General features: G+C 62.8%; 1 protein-coding gene across 1 annotated transcript; it reads left to right on the top strand.

Annotated features, from left to right (window-relative positions):
* The first annotated feature begins 1,376 nt into the window (after positions 1-1,376).
* On the top strand, positions 1,377-19,574 carry DEAF1 (DEAF1 transcription factor). Its single transcript, XM_059386816.1, has 12 exons — positions 1,377-1,449; positions 1,922-2,034; positions 3,730-3,859; positions 4,142-4,288; positions 4,797-4,936; positions 5,743-5,808; positions 9,205-9,331; positions 9,927-10,055; positions 10,438-10,566; positions 10,974-11,221; positions 15,452-15,541; positions 19,106-19,574. The coding sequence occupies exons 1-12, from the start codon at positions 1,377-1,379 to the stop codon at positions 19,208-19,210; spliced, it is 1,497 nt and encodes a 498-aa protein (XP_059242799.1). The 3' UTR covers positions 19,211-19,574.
* Positions 19,575-20,880: the final 1,306 nt, after the last annotated feature.

Here is a 20,880-nt window from a genome sequence, read left to right as displayed (position 1 = left end):
ACACCCGCTGTGCGCGCACCTGCCCTGCACTCACCCGCTGTGCGCGCCCCGCCGGCCTCTGCTCCCCCGACCACGTGCCCCCTGCATGCCTCACACCTACCTCGTGCGCCTTGACGTTGCCGCATGCCGCCCGCGTCGCCGGCCCAGCCCGCCCACCCCGCACTCTTCCCCGAAACTGCCTCCCACACCTCTTTCCCGTGTGCCCGCGCCACTCCCCTGTGAAGCATCCTGTGCTCTTTCCAGAACCTTCCCCGCACCTGCCTCTCCCCCTGCGCCCGCGCCACTCCCCTGTGAAGCATCCTGTGCTCTTTCCAGAACCTTCCCCGCACCTGCCTCTCCCCCCTGCCGGACCTCTGCTCTGTCTCTCTCTGGCGCTGGTGACCCTGGGGGCTGGGGGTTAGGGGAGTGGGGATCCGACCTGGCTCCTGCCCCAGACAAGCCTGGGGGTGCCTGTGTCCGGTCACCTGGAATCCTAAGGGCCAGCTCAGGGTTGATCTGAGAGCTGGGGAGCAAGACAGTGCTCACCCAGCTGGGGAGCCCTGTGACCTGCGGGCGCAGCATCCTTTGACTCCTCAGATGGCCGTCCTGGTCTGTCACTGTCTGTCTCCTCATTCTGCCAACCCAGAGATGGCAGAGACTTTCCCAGGGGTTGGACCCCGCTTAACTGGGAGCTCCCCGGTGGCCCTGGAGGCCTTGGGGACTCAGAGCTGTGAGTGGGAACCCTGGCAGAGCCCCATGGTGTTGCCTTCACACATTATCAGGCACTTTCCCCTACGGAGCCTCCTGGCTTCGGGGACTGGACGGCAGCCGCCTCGGTCCTGGTGGTCCTGGTCACTCCAGGTGTTCACCTGCCCTCAGGTGCAGGCCACGTCCTGCTTGCCCCCGTGCCGCGGCTCTGGGTGTGGTCTGCTCGGGGTCCTCCCGAACGAGGGATGAAGGCTTTGTGGCTGTTAGAGTCTTTGTCTTGTCACTAAATTGGTTTAATATTGGGACTTGGGACCATGAAGCTTTTCTTTTTTCTTTCTTTCTTTTCTTTTTTTTTTTTTGTGATTTTTGCGTGTACTTTTTGTGGATGCAGAAAAGAAATGGGATACCGTTCATCGCAGCCTCAGAGAAATGAGTTGTTTTTCCTGCAAAATTTTACTGTGTTTTTACATACATGAAACCATTAGTGCTTTTCTAAGTTCCTGAGGTCACGATGTTTCCAGGTGGAAACAACCCAGCGGGATGTGAGGCCGCCTCCTCCGGGCAGACAGCTGCTTGGCCGAGTCCGGTGTGTTCAGGCGGGGATCCCCTCGGCCCTCCTGCGGTGTGGTCTAGGGCAGGGTGCAGACGGGGGACAGGTGTTCCAGCGTGGTTTGGGGGGCGCCGGCTTGATGGAGTGTGCAGGACTCTTCCAGCCCGTGTTTGTGGGTGTTTCCCACATGCCAGAGGCTGCCCAGGAGCGCGGTGGGACCCAGCCCCCGAGCGGGAGAGCCTCTGCAGCGGGCAGGGGCCTGGAGAGGGGGAGGTGGAGGAGTAGGACAGTGAAGGGGCCTGAGCCTGCCCTGTGCTGACCTGGAGAGGGGGGCGGGGACGAGGGGGAACTGTGTGTTGGTGACAGGGCAGCTGTCTGGTCACGGGATGACCACAGCACGTGTGGAGCCGTGGTGTGTGGTTTTCTCCTAGAAGGGAGCACGAAGCCCGGGGGCAGCTCAGTGGGAGCGCGGCGGGGCGGTTTTCTCTGCGGATGAAAGGCTCTGATGCTGGGAGAGCCTCTCCTCTCTTCCGGAGACCCGGGTCACCTAGGCTGCGGCCTAGAAGTGTTGCACTTAGTGTACAAATGTCGAGTCCCTTGGTTGGAAACGCAGATACCTGATGGGGAGATGCTGTTTTGGGGTCCAGTTGGGAGGCCCCCGGCTCTGATGACGTGCTGAGTCAGGCCCCTGTGTTGCAGAGGTGACCACGGTGACCGTGGCCAACGTGGGTGCCTCCGCAGACAACGTCTTCACCACGTCCGTGGCGAATGCTGCCTCCCTGTCGGGACACGTTCTGGTAAGCGGCCCTGCGAGCACTGTTTCCCAGACCCCAGAGCGCGTCTTCCCTGAGGCTGGCTCTCCCAGAGGCCTGCTCTGGGTTCCCTGGCTGCCTGGAGGCTTGTGGCTGCGCCTTGCCCTCAGGCTGTGCTCCGGTCTCCCGGGTCTTGCCCGAAGACCACACCATGTGGGACTCTTCTGGAGCTTTGCCACAGCTCTTAGTTACGGTTTCTTTCTTTCTTTTTTTTTAATTAATGTATTTATTTGTGAGAGAGGAAGAGAGAGAGAGAACGCAAGCGGGCAGAGAGGCGGAGAGAGAAGCAGGCTCCCTCCTGAGCCCGATGCAGGACTCGATCCTAGGACGCTGAGACCATGACCTGAGCCGAAGGCAGCGGCTCAACCCACTGAGCCACCCAGGCGTCCCTTAGTTACGGTTCCTTTCTAGCCTTGGTAGAAGAGCCTGGAGCCAGAGGGTCAGGGAGCTAAGGAGGACCATCCTGGGTGTGGTGCTCGCAGCAGGCTCTGAGGACAGGAGACCCTGTGGACTCCGTGTGATCCTGCTGGAAACCGAAAGGGAGCCCGCCCAATATCTCTGTACTGTCGTTGGCCTCAGTGAGGAAAACGGTTCTGTGATTCGTAGCTGACCGCGGAGCAGAGGGTTGCACGTCTTCAGTGATCCTGCACGAGCCGTGTGGACGTGCTTAAGCAAGACAGCGACCCTCCAGGTGTATAAGCCCAGGCCCTTGGTGTGGCGCAGGTGTGTGTGCCTGGGCGGGAGCTGCTACTCACCTTCCCTGATTGGGTTTTCAGATGTAAGGGAAGGTCTTTTTCTTTTTAAAGATTTTATTTATCTATTTGACAGACAGAGATCCCAAGTAGGCAGAGAGGTGGGAGGGGGAGCAGGCTCCCTGTGGAGCAGAGAGCCTGATGCGGGGCTCGATCCCAGGACCCTGAGATCATGACCTGAGCTGAAGACAGAGGCTTTAACCCACTGAGCCACCCAGGCACCCCAAGGGAAGGTCTTTTTCACTTGCCTTTGTGGTTTCTGTTCTCACCAGGAAGCATCAGAGCAGCCCAGGTGCTGGCTTTGAACCGGCGGCTTGGTGTGAGTGGCGCCCACCCCAGGGCGGTCTGGGCAAAGCCTTGAGAGTTCGTTTGCCGGAGCCCTGTGAGGCGGGGGCCTAGGGACAGCAGGGACAGGAGGGGGCACCTGGCTCGCCTGGGGAGCAGGGCAGCTTGAAGGACGAGGCCAGGCTGACCCAGAGGAAGCAGATGCTGTCATTGTAGCCCCTGGCCACGGTGGCCAGGTGTGAGCAGTGCGGCAGGGGAGGTCCTGGTGTGCAGTGGCCATCGGCAGAGCTGTGCTTGGGCACGGGTGTGAGAAGGGAGTCCCGTGCCAGACCCCGGCTGTGACTGTGCTTGGTTTCTCGGGACCCTCCCTAGAGACCTGTGAGCGTGCGGGCTGCTCAGGCAGACGGGAGGGGCCTTTTTTCCTTTATGGGACGTGCTCCTTCTTTCCCTTTGGCAGGTGGTGGTGAGTGTTTGCACTGGGCCTCCCAGGTAGAGCACGGCCCTTCTTGTGCTTGGCCCTGTGTTTCGGGAATTCGGAGCACCTGAAGTCCAGTGAGGTGCCCTTGTTGTGGCGGTTGGCAAGGACCAGGGGCCAGGCCCTGTAGCTGTCGTCTGAGACGACTCAGGGATGTTCTGTCTCCAGTCTGGCAGGACGGCGCTGCAGATCGGGGACAGCCTGAACACCGAGAAGGCCACGCTGATCGTCGTGCACACAGACGGGAGCATCGTGGAGACGGCCGGGCTGAAGGGGCCCGCCGCTCCGCTCACCCCAGGTGCTGCCCGTCCCCACTCCAGGCCTCCCGGGGCAGAACACACCCGAGTGCGCTGGGACTGGCTTAGTCGTGTGGTAAACTTGGAATAGAAATGCTGTTTGAGTCGAGGACGTGGGCTTTTCCAGGCTGAGAAGGGGCTGCCCAGGGTGGAAGGGGCCGTGCTGCTGCGTCCGGGTGGGAGCGGGAGAACCCGCCGTCGGAGCCCAGGCGGTGCTCGTGCCTTTCCAGGTAGGCTGGGTGCGCCCCGCCTCTCTTACTTTCCAAATGCTTCCTTTGCCCAAGGCCCTCAGTGTCCTCCAAGTCCTGCAGCTCCCGGCCAGGAAAGAGGGGGCACCAAGTACAACTGGGACCCGTCAGTGTATGACAGCGAGCTGCCCGTGCGGTGCCGGAACATCAGCGGCACGTTGTTCAAGAGTCGGCTGGGCTCAGGTGAGGCGGCGTGGGGCTGGGCTGCGGGCACACCCTTACCCCCGGCCGCCCCTGCCCAGCGCGGGCCCAGCGGGGCAGGCCAGGCTCGCGGCCCTGGGCACTAGAGCTGAGGCCACGACAGGTTTGGGGCGTGGTGGGGGCACGTGGAGAGGACATAGTGGCCGAGGGAAAGCCAGGGGAGAGGCAGGACTGGAATGAGCTTCCTAAGTTCCCGGGTCAGGATGGGGACCCACGGGCGATGGGGACTCTCCCCCATTCTGGGAGCGCGGCAGATGCCATGAGCGCCGCGTGAGACCGTGGCGGGTTGTGGTGCGCGGGGGGCAGTGCGCCGAGAGAGAGCAGGCGGGGGTTTGTGGGGGATTCCGCGGAGGGGCGCGGTCGTGTAGGCCTGGGCAGGGGCTCTGGTGTGGGAGCGGCTCAGCGGGCGCCGGGCGGGAGACGGGCAAGCAGAGCCGGGGTGCTGCGGGCGGGCCGCGCCTTCACTCTGCCGGCCCGGCTGTCGCTTCAGGGGGCCGGGGCCGCTGCATTAAGCAGGGGGAGAACTGGTACAGTCCCACCGAGTTTGAGGCCATGGCGGGGAGAGCCAGCAGTAAAGACTGGAAGAGGAGCATCCGCTACGCAGGCCGGCCGCTGCAGTGCCTCATTCAGGTGCTGCGTCTGACAGAGGGCCGAGGGCGCCGGCGGGGCGGCGGGGGGCTCCCGGGACTGGGCCGGGGAGGGGGTGTGTGGCGAAGGGTGCTTCCCTGGGCCACCGCGCCCCGTGGGGAGCACAGAATGCAGGCATGAGGTCAGGCCATGGGTCCTCTGCCCCTGGGACGTGTGGCCCTGGACCAGGCACCCAGGCTCGTCTTGCCGGGGCTTCACGCAGGGCGGTGACGGTTTGGGCAGGAGCATGACACGACGTGGCCAGTCCGGCCGAGGCCCAGGCCCTCTTTGGAAGCCCAGCTTCCCTCTGTCTCCGTGTATTCGTCATGTGAGGACAGGCCTCTGACTGCTCCTCGCAGCGGAGCACTTTGGGCGCTGGTCAAGAAGTGATGGCCGGGGTCGCCTGGGAGGCTCAGTCCGCTGGGCAGCCGCCTTTGGCTCAGGTCCTGGCCTCAGGGTCCTGGCTTGGGTTCCGCATCGGGCTCGCTGCTCAGCTGATAGCCTCCTCCTCCCTCTGCCCCTCCCCTTGCTGTGCTCTCTCTCCCTGTCTTGACAAACAAATGGATAAAATCTTAGAAAGAAGGGAAGAATGCCCATAGAATCTTTTCACCTCCTGGAGAGGAAACAGTGGATCCTGCCCTTGGTAATGGCCTTGCATAGACGTGTGGGGGAGAGCAGTTTCTGGAAGTGACAGGGCTTTAACCCACGAGTGGCAGACTGGCGGCAGAGCTGGCTGCCCCTCTCTAGCGCTGGTGGTTTGCGCGGAAGGCCGACTTTCTCACGCACCGCCGGGGCTCTCTGAATTTCAGGACGGGATCCTAAACCCTCATGCTGCGTCTTGCACCTGCGCCGCGTGCTGTGACGACATGACCTTGGTGAGTCGCCAGGAAGTGACCAGTCACCAGGCTCGCTCAGCGGCTCTGTCTGCTCACAGGCGCTTCCGACCCTCAGCTCCCTGCTTGCCTGCCTGTCCTGTCCAGCTCTCGGGCCGTGTGTCCTTGGGTCCCTCGCGCCCCGCAGCCTAGCGAGGGGTTGTTGGCAGTGTCTCACCCAAATTCAGCTTCTCAGATGTTACTCTGATGCCTCGGGTGGTACACGAGGCCGGCCCCACACAGTGGTCAAAGCACACGGAAGGGGACTTGTCCAAACAGTAGAAAGCGCCTGTGACATCACCATCTTCACCCCAAACCAGACGCACGCTTTGCTTCTGTGGTTATGAGACGTGTACGTGTGCTGCTTTATGTTCTACATTTTTTAATGTCATGTCTTAAAACTACTATGTTGAAATTATTTTAAAGGAGCTTTATTATCTTTTGAAATATTTTTTTATCCCGAATCCTTAACAGGTTCGGAAAGGATAATTGTTTTTCATTGATTTTAGTGGATGTTGCTGTACGGCTTTCTAAAGCGTGGTACTGACTCGCCTGAATACCCCAGTGTTTAGTCTTCCTTAGTGTTGGGTTCTGTTTTAAAATATTTTCAGGTTTTAATAGCTGCTTGATGAGATTTCCTGACTTTATTTTGATTACTCATCTGCTTCATTATTAGAAGATATGAAAGAACGTTTAATTGAAGAGACATCACCCCCTTGGGTGGAAAACTAAGTATTCTAGAATTGTCTAGGTCCTGTATAGACTAGATGTGATTCTGGTGGAATCAACAAGGGGATACTTTTGTGAAAATTAAATGAATTTGCAGTTCGCCTGGAGAAGCTAGTGGTGAGATTCCGGGGACTCTTGTAGGGGAAAGCGGTGGGAGGAAATTCGCTCCGTTTGGAAGTTCGGGCCACTTGGTAGAATTGTCTGCGGTTACTCCGCGATGTTGAAATGACGTGAATCTGAGAACGTGTACCGGATCCGTGTATGAAAAACCTAGAAAACGCCGTCAAGAAGACCCCGGGGAGAGCCGGGACAGTGCGCCAGGGCCGTGGGGTGGACAGCGAGGCAAGTGCCGGCTCCCCTCAGTGCTCTGTAGGTTCCCGCGCTTCCCGCCACAATCTCCGCGGGGCCCTGGCGCTTCAGACGAGCTGACTTGAAAGTGCATCTGAAAAGGCACAGGGCGTAGGACGGCCGACGCAGTTCTGAGACGGCGACTGAAGCTGGCGGCGCCCAGCACAGGCCGGGTAGGCCCTGTCCCACAGTGGCTGTCGCGAAGACGTACCGTTCGGCGACGCCAGAGGCTCCGTGTGCCCCCGCATGTGCTGCGGGCACAGCTGGACGCCGTGCGCTGGGGACACGCCTTGGCCTCACCCCAGTGCTTTATATGCAAGTGCCTCCAAAACAGCACGGATCCGGATTTATCCAAAACACAAACCTAACGTGTGTGGAAGAAAACGGGAGAGCTTCACGGCCTGGGGTTTCTCGGGTGGAAACCAAAGGCACGATCTGTAAACTAAAACTTGGTGACTGGAACTTGTAAATGCTAACACTTCGGCTTCCCCTTCAGGGACAGTAGCCTGAAGAGCCCCGCACACCTCATTCCCGCTTCCCTACAGCGCTGTGTGCAGGGAGCCCCAGTCCCTGTCGCCTCGGCACTGCGACCGGGACCGGGAGGACAGCAGCATTTCCCGGGCCCAGTCCTGGCTCTGAGTTGCAGAAACTAAATTCTGGGCAAGCATGACCGGGAGATCGGGGTTCTCTTCCTGCACCCAGCCTCTCCCAGAGGGCAGAGGCTCCCCCAGGAGTGTCCAGGCAGGGATACCGTGCCCCAGTGTCCCCCAGCTTGCTCCTAGCATGGGGGTCCATGCCACGGGAGGCAGGCCGGGACCAGAAGCTCTGTCCCTGCCCAGTGCCCTGCTGCTAAAGCCGACGTGGCGACCCTTCCTGCCCCCGCCTCCGGAGCAGGGCCATGTGGACATGGGTCCCGCGGAGGAGGCCGGCAGAGCACGAGAGCAGCAGGCTGACTGGAGAACCAGTCAGAGGAGTCCTGGGATGAGATCAGACCCCAAAGATTTGTCTTGAAAATTCCCCGTAAAGGAGCCCTCCTGCAGTTGGGGTCCGACGGTGGGGCAGTTTATGCCCTGGGCGTTTGGGGGCACTGGTGCTGCCAGCGGAAGGCGCGGAGCACCTCTGGGGGTGTGACCCCCCCTCCCCAGTGTGACTCCACTGTGAGACTCTGCAGGGGTGACTCCCCGCCCCTCACAGAAACTCTGCCGGATGGGACTCCCCCACCGGGGGACTCCCCTGTGTGACTCCGCCGGGGCATAGCCTGGTCCCCAAGCCCATGGGCAGCAGCAGGAGGCCCCGCAAAGAAGGGGTCGGTCTCGGTGTCGCTAGAGTACAGCTCCTAAAACATCCAGTTTTCAACAAAAAGTTGTAAGACACACAAGCAGCGAGTGCGAGCCACACAGAAGAAAAGGTGCGGCGGACTCGGCTGAGATGTCGCTGGGACGGAGGCCGCGGTACCGTCGGTGTTCACAGAACCGAGGGACGCATCTGGAGAACCCATGGCCCATGTCTCAGTCGCTCCAGTGGCCGCTGCAGAGCACCACAGACCGGCGGGGGGTGGGGGGCTTCACCCCTGCACTGGTTTCTAACCGGCGAGGCCCCCTGGCCGCGGGGGTGGTGCACGTACAGCCCTGATCCCCGTGGCCGCACTTCAGAAACAGCGGCTGGGGGTCCGGCCTTCACGTGTGCCCTGTGCAGAGCGGGGGCGGGGCGGGCTGTGTCTCTAACGAGTGGGGAATTACAAGAAAGCTCCAGTGGAGATTCTAGAATTGAAAGCCAGAAGACCCAGGTGAAAGCCCGAGGGGCGGGGTTCACGGCGGTGGGCCTGCGTCCGCTCCTGAAGGTCTCACGCCCCTGGGCACTGCGCCGTCCAGCAAGAAGGTGTGGCCCTTGGGGTCTGCAGTCATCCCCCCCGCCCTGGCCCCGGGGATCTGGTCCGTGTTGGTCACTGCCGCTTCTGTGGCAGCTGGTTTGTTGTCTCCCCTGTGCTTGGCGACCACAAGGCCGCCTCCTCCCCGCTGAGATCCTCCGGCTGGGGCAGGGGCTCTCCTGTCTCCGTAACTCGGTCGCGGTTTGCTTTGGCTCTTTGCGCTCACCTAACCCTAAAACCCCGCGTGTTGGTGATTCTTCTGTTCAAACAGTGTGAGTCCCGTGTTCTTCCGTCCCGGTAAGGAACCTGGGGTCTGAAGGAGGTCGGTCCTTGGTCCCCGGCCGTGATGAGTCTCGCCCTGCCCCCAGCGCAGGGGGCAGCCGAGCTGGTGGCTGTGTCAGCAGTGGGGCTGGGGGCGGCGCTGTCCTCCCCCTCATTAACCCCTCTCCCCGCAGAGCGGCCCGGTCAGGCTCTTCGTCCCCTACAAAAGGCGCAAGAAGGAGAGTGAGCTGCCTGCAACCCCCGTGAAGAAGGAGCCCCCCAAAAACATCGCGCTGCTCCCTGCCGCAGCGGCCGCCGCCTGTGAGTGGGAGCGGGCGGGGCCACGCCGCCCCCGACCTCCGACCCCTGGGGCTTGCCTTGATGTTCAGGGCAGGGTCCCCTCGGGGGCTCCTTGGTCTCCACAGACCCCTCTGCACACACGCGCACGTATTTCCTCATGAGGCGAGTCTTCCCAGCGAAGGCTCTCCTTAGGTTTCAGTGCCCGCGGCCCGTGAACAGCCTAGAGGACGGGGAAAGTCTGCGTTTGTGGCCCAGGCGGGGTGGCAGGGACCGAGGGCGTGGGGCAGGGCCGTCCTGGGGGGCTGCGCGTCGGGCCGGTGCCAGGCACCCGCAGAAGCTGTGGACACACGGTGGCCGGGCAGAGTCGGGCAGAGTCAGGCCACGGGGAGCAGCCTTTGGGGGGGCGATGCTTTGTGCCTTGTTCCCACTGAGGCCCTTCCTGCCTCTGTGGCCAGTCGGGATGTGAGTGGGTTGTCATGGAGAGCCTGCCCCCCGTGCCTTGGCCCCAGTCCCCTCCCCGGCGCCTGGTGTCCCCGGTCTCTTCCTGCCTTTGCAGAGGCGTCTAGGGCCTGCCCCCTGGGTGAGCCGGTGGTGAAAGGTACTTGTGCTTTTCCAGTCACCGTGACCCCCTCAGGACAGATCACTACCTCGGGCGCGCTGACCTTTGACCGGGCGTCCACTGTGGAGGCTACCGCAGTCATCTCAGAGAGCCCGGCCCAGGGCGATGTCTTCGCGGGAGCCACGGGTGAGTTGTCCTCAGCACCTGCCCCGCGGGGACCCGTCACCTCTGTTGACCTGGGGCATGGTGGGGGCAGCCTGGAGCCGAGGCCTGGGATGGGTGGGTGCGGGGGTGGGGCACCAGGCAGGCCTGCGGGCGTGGGTCCCACCAGTGTCACAGAAAGCGCTCTGGTCCGCCCACGGCTGCTGTCGGCCTGCTGCGCAGCTCGAGCCCCTGGGAGCACCGGTAGGGGCTGCGGGAGCGATGGCCAGAAGCCAGAGAGACGCAGCTGGGGCTCGGCATGGCCCGGGGTACCCCGCTTCCAGCATCTCCGCCGCCCCGACTGAGCCGGGCGCTGGTGCGGCCGTAGTCAGGTCAGCAGGCCAGCGGGTCCCCTCTGTCCCGACAGTGCAAGAGGCAGGGGTGCAGCCCTCCTGCAGAGTCGGCCACCCGGAGCCCCACTACCCAGGTTACCAGGACAGCTGTCAGATTGCGCCGTTTCCAGAAGCTGCGTTGCCGACATCTCATCCCAAAATAGGTGGGTCCGAGAGCCCGGCTTGCAGGCTGGGAGCCCCAAGTTGCTCATGAAGGTGCACTTTGGAGGCGAAGTGGGTTTTGTCTGGGTTTTTCCGGTTGAGGCACTCCAGCGGGGGCTGGCGAAGTCCCCTCCGCGGCCCGTGTCTGTGGCTGCGTGTCTGTTCGAGCTCAGCCCACGTGGCGGCCCACGGGGGGCCTGAGCCACTGCGGGGACCTGCCAAGGGAGGCGGTGCCCTCGCGTCACCTGCCTGCGGGGGTGCGCGGTCCCTGCGGCACGGGGACGGGGGACGGCAAGGCGTGCTCAGTGTTGCCGAACGTGGAAGGACCCATGTTGGCGTCGCTCCACGTCGAAACCTAGGAAGGAAGCGTGTTGACATCCTGTTCCATTTCGCTCTCCGTCTGACCCAGTGCTAACCTCGCTGCCGGCCTTGGCAGTTCCACCGTCCGCCCCCACCAAAGCCGCGTCTCCCACGGCGGTCACCGGGCTGGAAATGTCGGAGCCGCGGAGCTGGCTGTACCTGGAAGAGATGGTCAACTCCTTGCTCAGTACGGCACAGCAGCTGAAGACGCTGTTCGAGCAGGCCAAGCAGGCCAGCTCCTACCGAGAAGCGGCCGTGGCCCAGGCCCGCGTCCAGGCAGAGACCGAGCGGAAAGAGGTAATGTCAGGCTGAGCAGAAGGCCCGGTCTGTGGCTGATCGGCCTGCGCCTTCTGCTGGCCTGGGGGCCCTCTGTGCGCTGTCTACAGTGGCTTATGTTCCCCACCTTTCTGGAAGAGCAGGACCAGAGAATCGTTCACATACGAGGCTTTTCTCAGAGGACGCTGACCGCTTTCCGTGCTCGGGTGTTTCTGTTCTTGTAAATGGGGTTGGTGTATTTCGAGAGGGAGAGCCGCTCTGCACTGGCCCGTGCTACTTGGTTTTGGACCCTCATCTGTCACAGACAGATGTCGTGTGTACTTTCAGACCGTCGGCTCTGTGCGGTTTGCAGAGGCCTCCTCTGGGCTGTCTTGGAGGCAGCTGGTGGGCAGGCGTGTGGCTTTCCCGTTTCTACCCCCTTTCCGGTCCTAGCCCCTTGTCTGCATCTCGGTGCCCTGCGGAGACCGCCTCCTTGGCCCCTTGGGCACCGTTGTGGGCGTTTCCCTTAAAGCTTCCATCGTGTTCTTCAGAAATAAGATCCCAAGCGTGACTCAGGGTTCGTGGGCCTCGGGACAGAGCGCTTTCTCACGGCAGCTGGTCGCTGCAGCACAGAGAAGGCTCAGCCCCTTTGGCTTTTCTCGCGCGGCCTTTCCGTTGCGGAGGGCCTGTCTCCCCCCACCGTGGCACGAGGACGCAGGCGTGCGCCCGCAGGGCCGTCTGTGTGCTGCGGAGTGCGGTCCGTTGGGTCACACAGAACGGAGCAGAGGCTGGAAACACGCCAGCAGGCGATGGTGGTGGTTTCTGTAAAGGTTTCATCTGTCTGTCTGTCTGTCTGTCACACACACAAGCAGGGGAAGGGACAGCGCAGAGGGAGAAGCAGGCTCCCCGCTGAGCAGAGAGCCCGATGCGGGGCTCGATCCCAGGACCCTGAGATCACGACCTGAGCCGAAGGCAGAGGCTTAACCCACTGAGCCACCCAGGCGTCCCAGGACATGTCATTCTTAAATGTGGGTGGCCTGGTGATGTCACGTGCGCTTGCAGAGCCCAGTTATGCTCATGGGGGAATGACAGGTCTGAGCTCTGTGGCCCTGTGGTGGCCACGCCTGCATGCTCTGGTCTTGTGAAGTGAAGGGACCTCGCGGCCCCCATGGAGAGCCTGCTGTCAGGGACCTTCTGGGGCCTGGCGGGGTTCGGAAGGGCAGGAAGGGCCCCCCGCAAGCCGGTGGGAGGGGGGAGGCCCAGAGCAGGTGTCCCACCGCGAGAAGCAGCCCCCAGCATGGGGACAGAGGCCCGTGAGGCGGCCGGACAGCCGCGTGGGTCCACGGGCCGTCTGGGCTCTTCGTGTGGAGACCGCGAAGTGTCTCTGTGGCGGGACTCGCCGTGACAGGAGGGTTGGACATGGGCCAGTGTGAAAGCAGATCTCCTTCCCTGCGGCTCCCGCCCACGGAGAACACACGCTTCCGTGCCATCGCGGGGCGTCCTCGGTGTGACTGCGGTGTGGGGACACGTTCAGGGTTGGAAAAGCACACGCTGCTGGCTGCTTGACTGGAAAGATCGTGGTGCAGCCTGTCCCGAAGTATGTCCCCAGGAGTATCGGGGGGTCAGGGTCAGGACACGAGCAGTGAGGGCCGTAGGGTTCAGGAAGACGCCAGGAACCCTGCCTCGGGGGCTCCCTGAGCAAGAACGCGGCTGTCGCTGTCCAGGGCGGCAGGCCTTGGACCGCCCGCCGGACGCTTCGTCCACGATTGCGAAGGAGAAAAGCAGACTCGGCCGGGGTGAGACGCGTCCCACGTTCGCAGTTTTCTTCCTGCGTGGTTTGCGCCCGCGTGTGTAATTAGCTCAGCAGCGATCCCACAGGGCAGAAGAGCAGACCCTTCCCTGTCAGGGCCATGGTGTCCAGCAGAAGCCGGCCCATGGCCTCTGGGTCCTGAGCCCCGGCTGGGGCCGGCCGTGGTGCTCCTGGCTGATGGCCCTGCCTGGCCACCAGCGGCCCTTCGCCAGGCCTCAGCCTCGTGCTGGTCATCCTCAGTTTGAAGACCCAAGCGCGGCACGGCACATAAGTGCCCAGTGGAGGGATTGCGCGGGTACCTGGGGCCCAGACAGTCCCCTGGGCCGGGGTCGAGTCGGGGCGCCCGCCGGCTTGTGGGCTCGGGTCCCCGAGGGCCTCTTCCAGGCTGCGGACCCCACGTGCTCATCGTGGGCTCTCATCGTGGGCTCCCCTTGGGGCACGGAGCGCTCTCTGCTCTCTCCGGGGCACTCATCCCTCACGGGCCCACCCTCTGGCCCTGATCTAACCCTGAAGGACCCAAGACCCCAAGGCTCGGCTTGGGCACCTGGGGGGCAGGCCACAGGCAGCAGGAGGCTCAGGGGTTTTTCCTGCGCCCGGCAGGGCACGGCAGGGCACGGCAGGGCTGGGCGCGGCATCCGGGTGTTTGGAATTCTTGTGCATTAGAGACGCATTTTGTTTGTTCGCATCAAGCTGGCTCGTGGCCGTGTGCTTCCTGTCCGGCTGTGCCCCACCTGCTCCTTCCTCTGCCCGCTGGGCGCTCTCGCTGGGCTCCTGGGTCCCTCTGGCGTCCTCCCACCGGTGCACTTTCTGGCGCCGGACGACCCCCAGACCTAGCTTGGCCTCTCCTTCCCCAGGCCTGGAACCAGCCCCTCCTCCGGGAGCCCCGGTTCCCTCGCTGGACGACGGTCTGGGGAACCGAGTTGCGGGGGCCGGTGTGCTCGTCGCCACTGGGGCGTCGTAGCTTCCGGGCCCCTTGGCGGAGGGACGGAGTCGGGCGTGCTCACAACCTGCGTGTACAGACCGGTCGGTGTTTCCGTCCCTGTCCGTCTGTCTCTGTACGGGCAGCTGAGGCGGCAGACTCTGGTGCCAGCCGCAGTGTGATTTCTGTTAAATACTTACCCCGCGTGGGGCAGGTGGAGATGCGGGGCGTTCCCACGCGCTGGAGGCGTCCGTCCCCGGCCGGGTGTTTGTTGTGACCTTTCGATTCCGTTCCGAGGCTCTGCTTCCTGTGGGCACCTCTGGGCGGTTGGAGCGCGAACCTGGGAGAGCACGTGCTCCCTGCGGGGAGAGACGCGGGGGGACTCGGAGCCCCCCCCCCCCCCCCCCCCCCCCGCTCCTGCAGCGTGAAGCCTCTCCCGGGCGCGCGCTCCCACCGAGCCCCTACCTGGGAGGGCCTCCCGCCCAGCCGCACCTCTGCGTCCACTTGGCGGGCCGTGAACTCTGGGAAGCCCTTGCTCTTCTGGAGAAATTTCCGTAGTGGCTCTAGACGGTCTTTTCTTTCTTCCCTTTGCGCGTTTGTCTTATAAAGCAGAGGCAGGCGGCAAACTGAACCGCTTGGGCGCCTGCTATTGCTCCTACTTCCAGGAGCAAGCCGGGCTCCCCGGGGCGTTTTACGAGCAGAAGAACGTTAGACATGGAGAACACGACGGCTTGTGAGGAAGGAAGCGGACGTTCAGAACGGAGCCCTGCGGCCGGCCGGCTGCGGCCCCTCACCCACGCCAAGCCGGGCCCCGGGGACCAGCAGGCGCGTCTGCCCCACATGGGCACTTCCCACACCCTGACCCACCGCCGCACGCGCACAGGCCCTCGCTGGCTGTCAGTGTCGCCGGGACACTCTTGTGCTCTCTGGCCTCTGCAGACCCGGTGTCCCGGCCTGTGCCTCGCACCTGTCTCCATGCCGGGGCGTTGGCAGGGAGCCCAGGGCTTGATGGCCCCTGCACGGGCCGCGCCACTGCGATCAGCCAGGGACAGGTCACTTACCTGCGTGAAGTCCTCACTTAGTTCAAAGGCAAAGCTCCATTTACGGGGTTCGGGGAAGAGCGCGCAGAGCGCGTGTCTCCACCAACATAGAGACCGGCGGGCTGGTGGGGTGGCACAGGCTGGGGATGGGGTGGCGGGGTGGGGTCCCAATGTGCTCCCGGCCACTCCGGCGCAGTCCGGGGGTTCGCAGGCGCGGGCGGCGTCAGCCACGACTGAGGGCCGTCGGCCTTCGGCGGTGAAGCTAGTTGCTCCAGGCTGGCGTCCTTTGCTTGCTTGGCGCCAATGAAGTGCCTCGGGCTCCGGAAAACGCAGCTTGTTGGCGTGTCCGCGTCTGCCGTGGGCGAGGCGCGTAGACCCTCTTGGGTAGAGAGAAGGAGCTGGCTGTGGGCGTGACGGGGACATGCGTCTGGGCGTCCCTGGGGGTGAGGACACGTGTGAGGGCGGACGGGCAGGACACTGACCGGCCTGTGTCCATCTTGCAGCAGTCCTGTGTCAACTGCGGCCGGGAGGCCCTGAGCGAGTGCACCGGCTGCCACAAAGTGAACTACTGCTCCACCTTCTGCCAGCGCAAGGTGCGTGTTCGCCGCCCCGCCCCCACCAGTCCCCGCTCAGAGACGCTGCCCGGCCCCTTCCAGGAGGCCCAGCCCCCGCCCGCCCTGGCTAGCCTGTTTGCCCAGGGTCTGTGGGCTCCGTGAAAGCCACTGTGGCAAGTACTGTGGCCAGGCCTTGGGGGACCCCTGCCCTGAGGCTGCCACGGTCCACACTTCCCAGCCCCGGGCCCTTGGGTGTGGGTCCTGGCAGGTGGCTCTGCCCGCCTCTCTGCTTCCGGGGCTCACGGGCATTTCTGGAGTCGCGGCTGTGCGAGCCGGTGTTGGCAGCTCTTCCTGCGGACTCAGCAGGGAGCTGAGCTGCACGGCGACCGCGGGTGTGATTCCCTCTCGGCGGCAGAGCCGAGAAGGCATCGTGTTGTGTGGACGAGCAAATGGAGCTGTTAGGGCCGCCGTCCTGCTGCCTTTACGAGGTGGACATGTGCATGCTGACATCGCTGTCCCCAGCCAGGGCACTTGCCACTTGGTGGCTTTCCGAAGCTCTCCTTGGCCCCCAGTGAGTCTGTGGCCCGGGTAGCGATGCTGGTCGGGAGGGGGCGAAGATGATGGGGGGGTGAGCGCTGGGTCTGCGGGAGCCTGAGGCCTTCACAAGGCAGAGGCTGCGGCCCAGGTAGGAAAGGGCGGGTTCTCCCATCCTGCGGGGCCCAGAGACCTGCCCGTCGCCCCCAACGGGGCACCAGGGCGTGTTGCTGCTAAGGCCTTGGTGGCCTGTAGCTGCGTCTGTGGGAGCAGGACCTGCCTCCCGTCTGTCTGTCCATCTGCGTTTCCCTGCAGTGGTTGTCAGCAGGCTCTGCACTGAGGAGATGGAGGCAGGGTTCACCGGCCACCATGGGGCAGGAGCCTGTGCCCAGGACTGAGCAGGAGACCTGACCGGGGGTGCCGGGAGGGCGCAGCGCTCTAGGCTGGTCTCCGCCATCCACCCTGAACGGGGGCCTGCGCAGGAGGGTCTGTGGGTTTATTTCTTGGTGGGATTCTTTCAGACCAGGTTTTGTCTGGATGTAAACTAGGGTCTGGGGCCTCCGTCTGTGAACTGGGAGGCCTTCCAAGGCGCAGGCTTGTTGACCGATTCCCTTGCTCCATGGGCCACCTTTCCTGTGTGTTGTGTGGACGAAGACGTGCTATTTCTGCAAGTTGGTAGAAAATGTATTTTGAAAACTGTATGTCTCATGTTGGACCCAAAATGAACTCTGGACGGGGTATGAGGGAGAGCCGGGAACCCGAGCCCCTCGTAGTCGGCTGGAGATGCCGACTTCAGGACCCGCGCGGTCCCGCCAGAAGGGCCGCCACCAGTTCTCTGTGCCCTGAGAACGGGTGATGGGGGTTGGTGCTGCTGGGTGGCCCTGGGTGGGACCCTTGTGGATTCCAGCCCTCAGACTGCGTCCTTCCTGTGTCCCATGCCCACATGCGGGGTGCACCTTCGTGGACAGGTGACGGCCACACCACAGAACCGCCCCTTTTCAGCTGTAACTGAGGGATTGTTCAAAATGCACGTGCCCTTCAGAACCTCCCGCCACCCTGGAAGACCCCGTGGCCACCCCCCGGCTCTAGTCTGCATAGAGTTGCCTTCTGCGGGCAGCTCAGTGCCCAGAGCCTCTGGCTTCTCAGCTCTGTGTGGTTGCCTGGCCCGTCTGCTGTGAGGTGCGCACGTCTCGGCTCCTGCGCCAGTGGCATGTGTCGTCGCCAGTTCCTGCCCCGTGTGGTGTGCCTTCTCGGGTGTGCACGTGTCCGCATGCCCAGCTGGACACAGTGGTGCAGGCGTGCTGGGTCGTCTGGAAGTTTGAGTTTAGCTTTGCTGAGACAGTTCCCAACTGCCTTCCCACACTGGGTGCCGTGCGGCAGACCGTGGTCGTGTTGGCTGGGTCCGGCGGTGTGCCAGCGCGGTTAATCCGCACTCTGCCCGTAACTGGGGACGCTGAGAACCCTCCCCAGCTGCTGGGAGGCCATGCGTCCTTTCCCGCGCTCGGTGGGCATTGGTGCGTCTTTTTGGAGGAAACATTTGTTCAACTATTTTCCCCCTGTGCGCGGAGGGCTCTGTACACCTGGACACAGTCCTTCCTCGGACTCCGGACTCCACACGTTTCCTCCCGGCCTGGGACTTGTCCGCTCACTTTCTCACCGGTGTCGTCTGCAGGGCAGAGCTCTTTAGCGGAGATCGTGCTGTGGGCATTGAGTCTTAGAACTCTTGCCAGTTTCCTGTTTCCTCTTAAAACACGTATGATTCCCGCTGTCCCACATGCCGCCACGACGCAGGTTGAGTTAACTGTCGTGTAGGGCTCAGATGCGGCGGACCTGACGCCAGCCTGGAGGGCTCACACACTGTGAGGATTTACAGAGTTTATTTTAGGTAATTCCAAGTTAGACTTCCATTTTTTTGATATAACGATTTTATTTTATTTTATTAAAGATTTTTCTTATTGGGGCGCCTGGGTGGCTCAGTGGGTTAAGTCTCTGCCTTTAGCTCAGGTCATGATCCCAGGGTCCTGGGGTCGAGTCCCGCATCGGGCTCTCTGCTCAGCGGGGAGCCTGCTTCCTCCTCTCTCTCTCCCTGCCTCTCTGCCTACTTGTGATCTCTGTCTGTCAAATAAATAAATAAAATCTTAAAAAAAAAAAAAAAGATTTTCTTTATTTGACAGAGAGAGACAACGAGAGAGCACAAGCAGGGGGAGCAGCAGGCAGAGGGAGAAACAGGCTTCCTGCCGTGCAGCGACCCCCCCCCCCAACACGGGGCTCCATCCCAGGATCCTGGGATCATGACCTGAGCCATAGGGAGATGCTTAATGATTGAGCCACCCAGGCCCCTTATACAATGCTTTTAAATGTTACTATTTTATTGTAAAAATAGGGCGCACTTACTGTAGGGAGTTTGGAGAACATAGGACAGCACGAAGATGGCAGGAGTCCTGCCGGCCTAGAAGCCACCTGTTGGCGTGCGGGTGCGTGTGTTTCCCCTGAGCGTGTTTACAGTCACTCGTGTCCTGTCACTTTCTAATCAAACGCTAACCTCGTCTAGGGTTACGTCTGTCTGTTTTGACTAACGCCCTCGCTGGCCCTGGCCGCCAAGCCTCCTGCAGAAGCCCATCCAGGCCGAGAGGCGGCTCCACACGGCCTGCACACGGCTCCAGCCTCGCCGGAGCTCAGCTCTCTTTCTGCCCACAAAGAGGCTGGTGGCAGCCTCTGTCCCGTCTTCCCACGAGCCAGTGCCACCAAACCGTTCTGTGGACTCGTGGCTGGCTCCAGCTTTCCTTACTTTGGGATTGCAAATAAAACCGTGGGCAACAGTATCAGGTATAAAAATTTCCTTGTACACACGAGCATTTCTTTTGTGCATCTCTCCGAAAGGCAGGAGGGGCCGGAGTGTAGACGTGCTTCTGGGTCTCGGCGTGTTTCAGGCCCGTCCCGGCAGTCTGCCTCGTGAGCTGGGCCGAGAGCAGAGGCTGCGTGTGTCGGGGGTGGCCCCCGCCCCAGGCCCTGCCCCGCTGCGCGGTGAGGTGGTCGCTCATGGTAACGGGGGCTGTGCTCTCCTTTTAGGACTGGAAGGACCACCAGCACCTGTGTGGTCAGTCGGCAGCCGTCACTGTCCAGGCGGACGAAGTCCACGTCACTGACAGCGTGATGGAGAAAGTCACCGTGTGAGGGTCCCCGGGTCCTCCCGCCTTGGTTCCACGGAGCTGCCGGGGGTTGGGGACCTCAGGGGACGTTGAGGAGAAGGTGAAAACACTTGCTGGTCAAGTTGTTAACAGACTCTAAGTGACCTGTGCCCTCAGAAATGAGCTCCCGCCACCCAGAAGTCCAGAGGGAGGCCGGGGCAGCGGCTGGTGGACGCAGGCCCCGGGCCCATGGCGCCTTCTCTCGGTGCTGTTTTTATCCCCTGGATCGCGTGCGCCTGGTCTTTCCCACAGGTGTGACGTGTGTGGTAACACACGTGTACATAACGTGTCTGTCAATAAAGGTGACCTCCCTGCCCCCCCCGGGACGGGTGACCCCAGCTCCAGCTTCCCAGATGTCCAGGAGGTGGGTGGGCCCCAGTTTCATCTCTCCTGACTGCGCGGGGCCGCGGTGAGGCCGGGCCACAGCGTTCACCCCACGGAGGCCCGAGCGCCGGGCAGGTGCTGCCCCAGGCCCGGGGCCCCTCCTGTCCCGTCTGTCCAGTGACGCGGCCCCGGCTTTCTTCCGCTCTGCTCCAGCACGAGGTTCCACCCCGAGTACCCTGACCGCTCGGAGCTGAGGCCGGCCTTGCTTCCCCCTGCCTGGAAGGGGCAGAGGGCAGAGGGTCACTGGGCCCAGCGCCTGGGGGGTCAGGCTCGGCTGGCCCTGGAAACAGGACCTGCCTCCCCCCGTTGACCAGGAGTGGTGCCTGAGGAACTGTCACCTGTGTTCTGGAAGCTTCTGTGGGTTTCCAGAAATGCCCTTGTGGCCCTGGCACCCGCGGCAGCAGGAGACCGCATCTGCTGTGCGGTGGCGGTGGCGTGGCGGTGGCGGGCCTGCCCGGCCGCGGGGGCTCAGACCCACCTGTGGGGATCATCCCGCGGTTTTGACGCGCGCCTCCAAGTGACGTTTCAGTGAGTCACACACACACACACACACACACACACACACACTCTCTCTTCCGTTAAGTTCTTCCAAGTCGGTAGCACCCTGGAGACTTCGCATTTGGGGCTCCGGCTCCGGAGCGAGCTGAGGGGGCGTCCACCGCGGTGATGGCCAGGGCCGTGAGCTCGGGAGTCGCAGAAGCCGCTACTGCCCCCTCAGCCGTGTCCCCGGGGCGGGGCCGGCCTGGCCCTGGGCTTAGGACAGAAGTGCAGCCTGCGGCTCTCAGGGAGCCCACCAGGAGCCCCGCTCTCCGGAACCCCGCCCTGCCTCTGGGCTCCTTGAGCTCTTCAGCTGAGCTGGGTTCTTTGGGTTTTTCTTTTACTGAGTCTAACAAGTACCGGAGCCCCTGTACTTCATCTTCCTGCCTCTGCCACCAGCTCTCGGGGAGATGGAGGCCGAGAAGTCGGGGCCTGTGCCCAGGGCTAAGGAGCTGGCAGTGGGATGTGACCCTGGCCCCGTCGTGTGCCCCAGACCGTCTCCCCCCGGGGCACCTTCATCACGCACGCGGAGCGGTTTTTCCGCCGCTGCAGACAGAACACGGCGGGAAAGGGGCAGTTCTCAACCCTTGGCCATGGGCCTGCTTCCCTGGGGTGGGGGGAGCAGGTCAGCCTCCGCAGAAGGGGTCTGCATCTTCAGAAGCAACCTCTCCATCCCAGAAATGCTCGCAAAGTAAGCACCAGAGTCCTTGCAAGTAAAGTTCCGGCCCTGCACCG

The sequence above is a fragment of the Mustela nigripes genome, chromosome 1, assembly GCF_022355385.1.
Source record: "Mustela nigripes isolate SB6536 chromosome 1, MUSNIG.SB6536, whole genome shotgun sequence".
NCBI lineage: Eukaryota > Metazoa > Chordata > Mammalia > Carnivora > Mustelidae > Mustela > Mustela nigripes.
The sequence above is the reverse complement of the archived record's forward strand: the minus strand, read 5'-3'. Positions and strand labels throughout refer to the sequence as shown.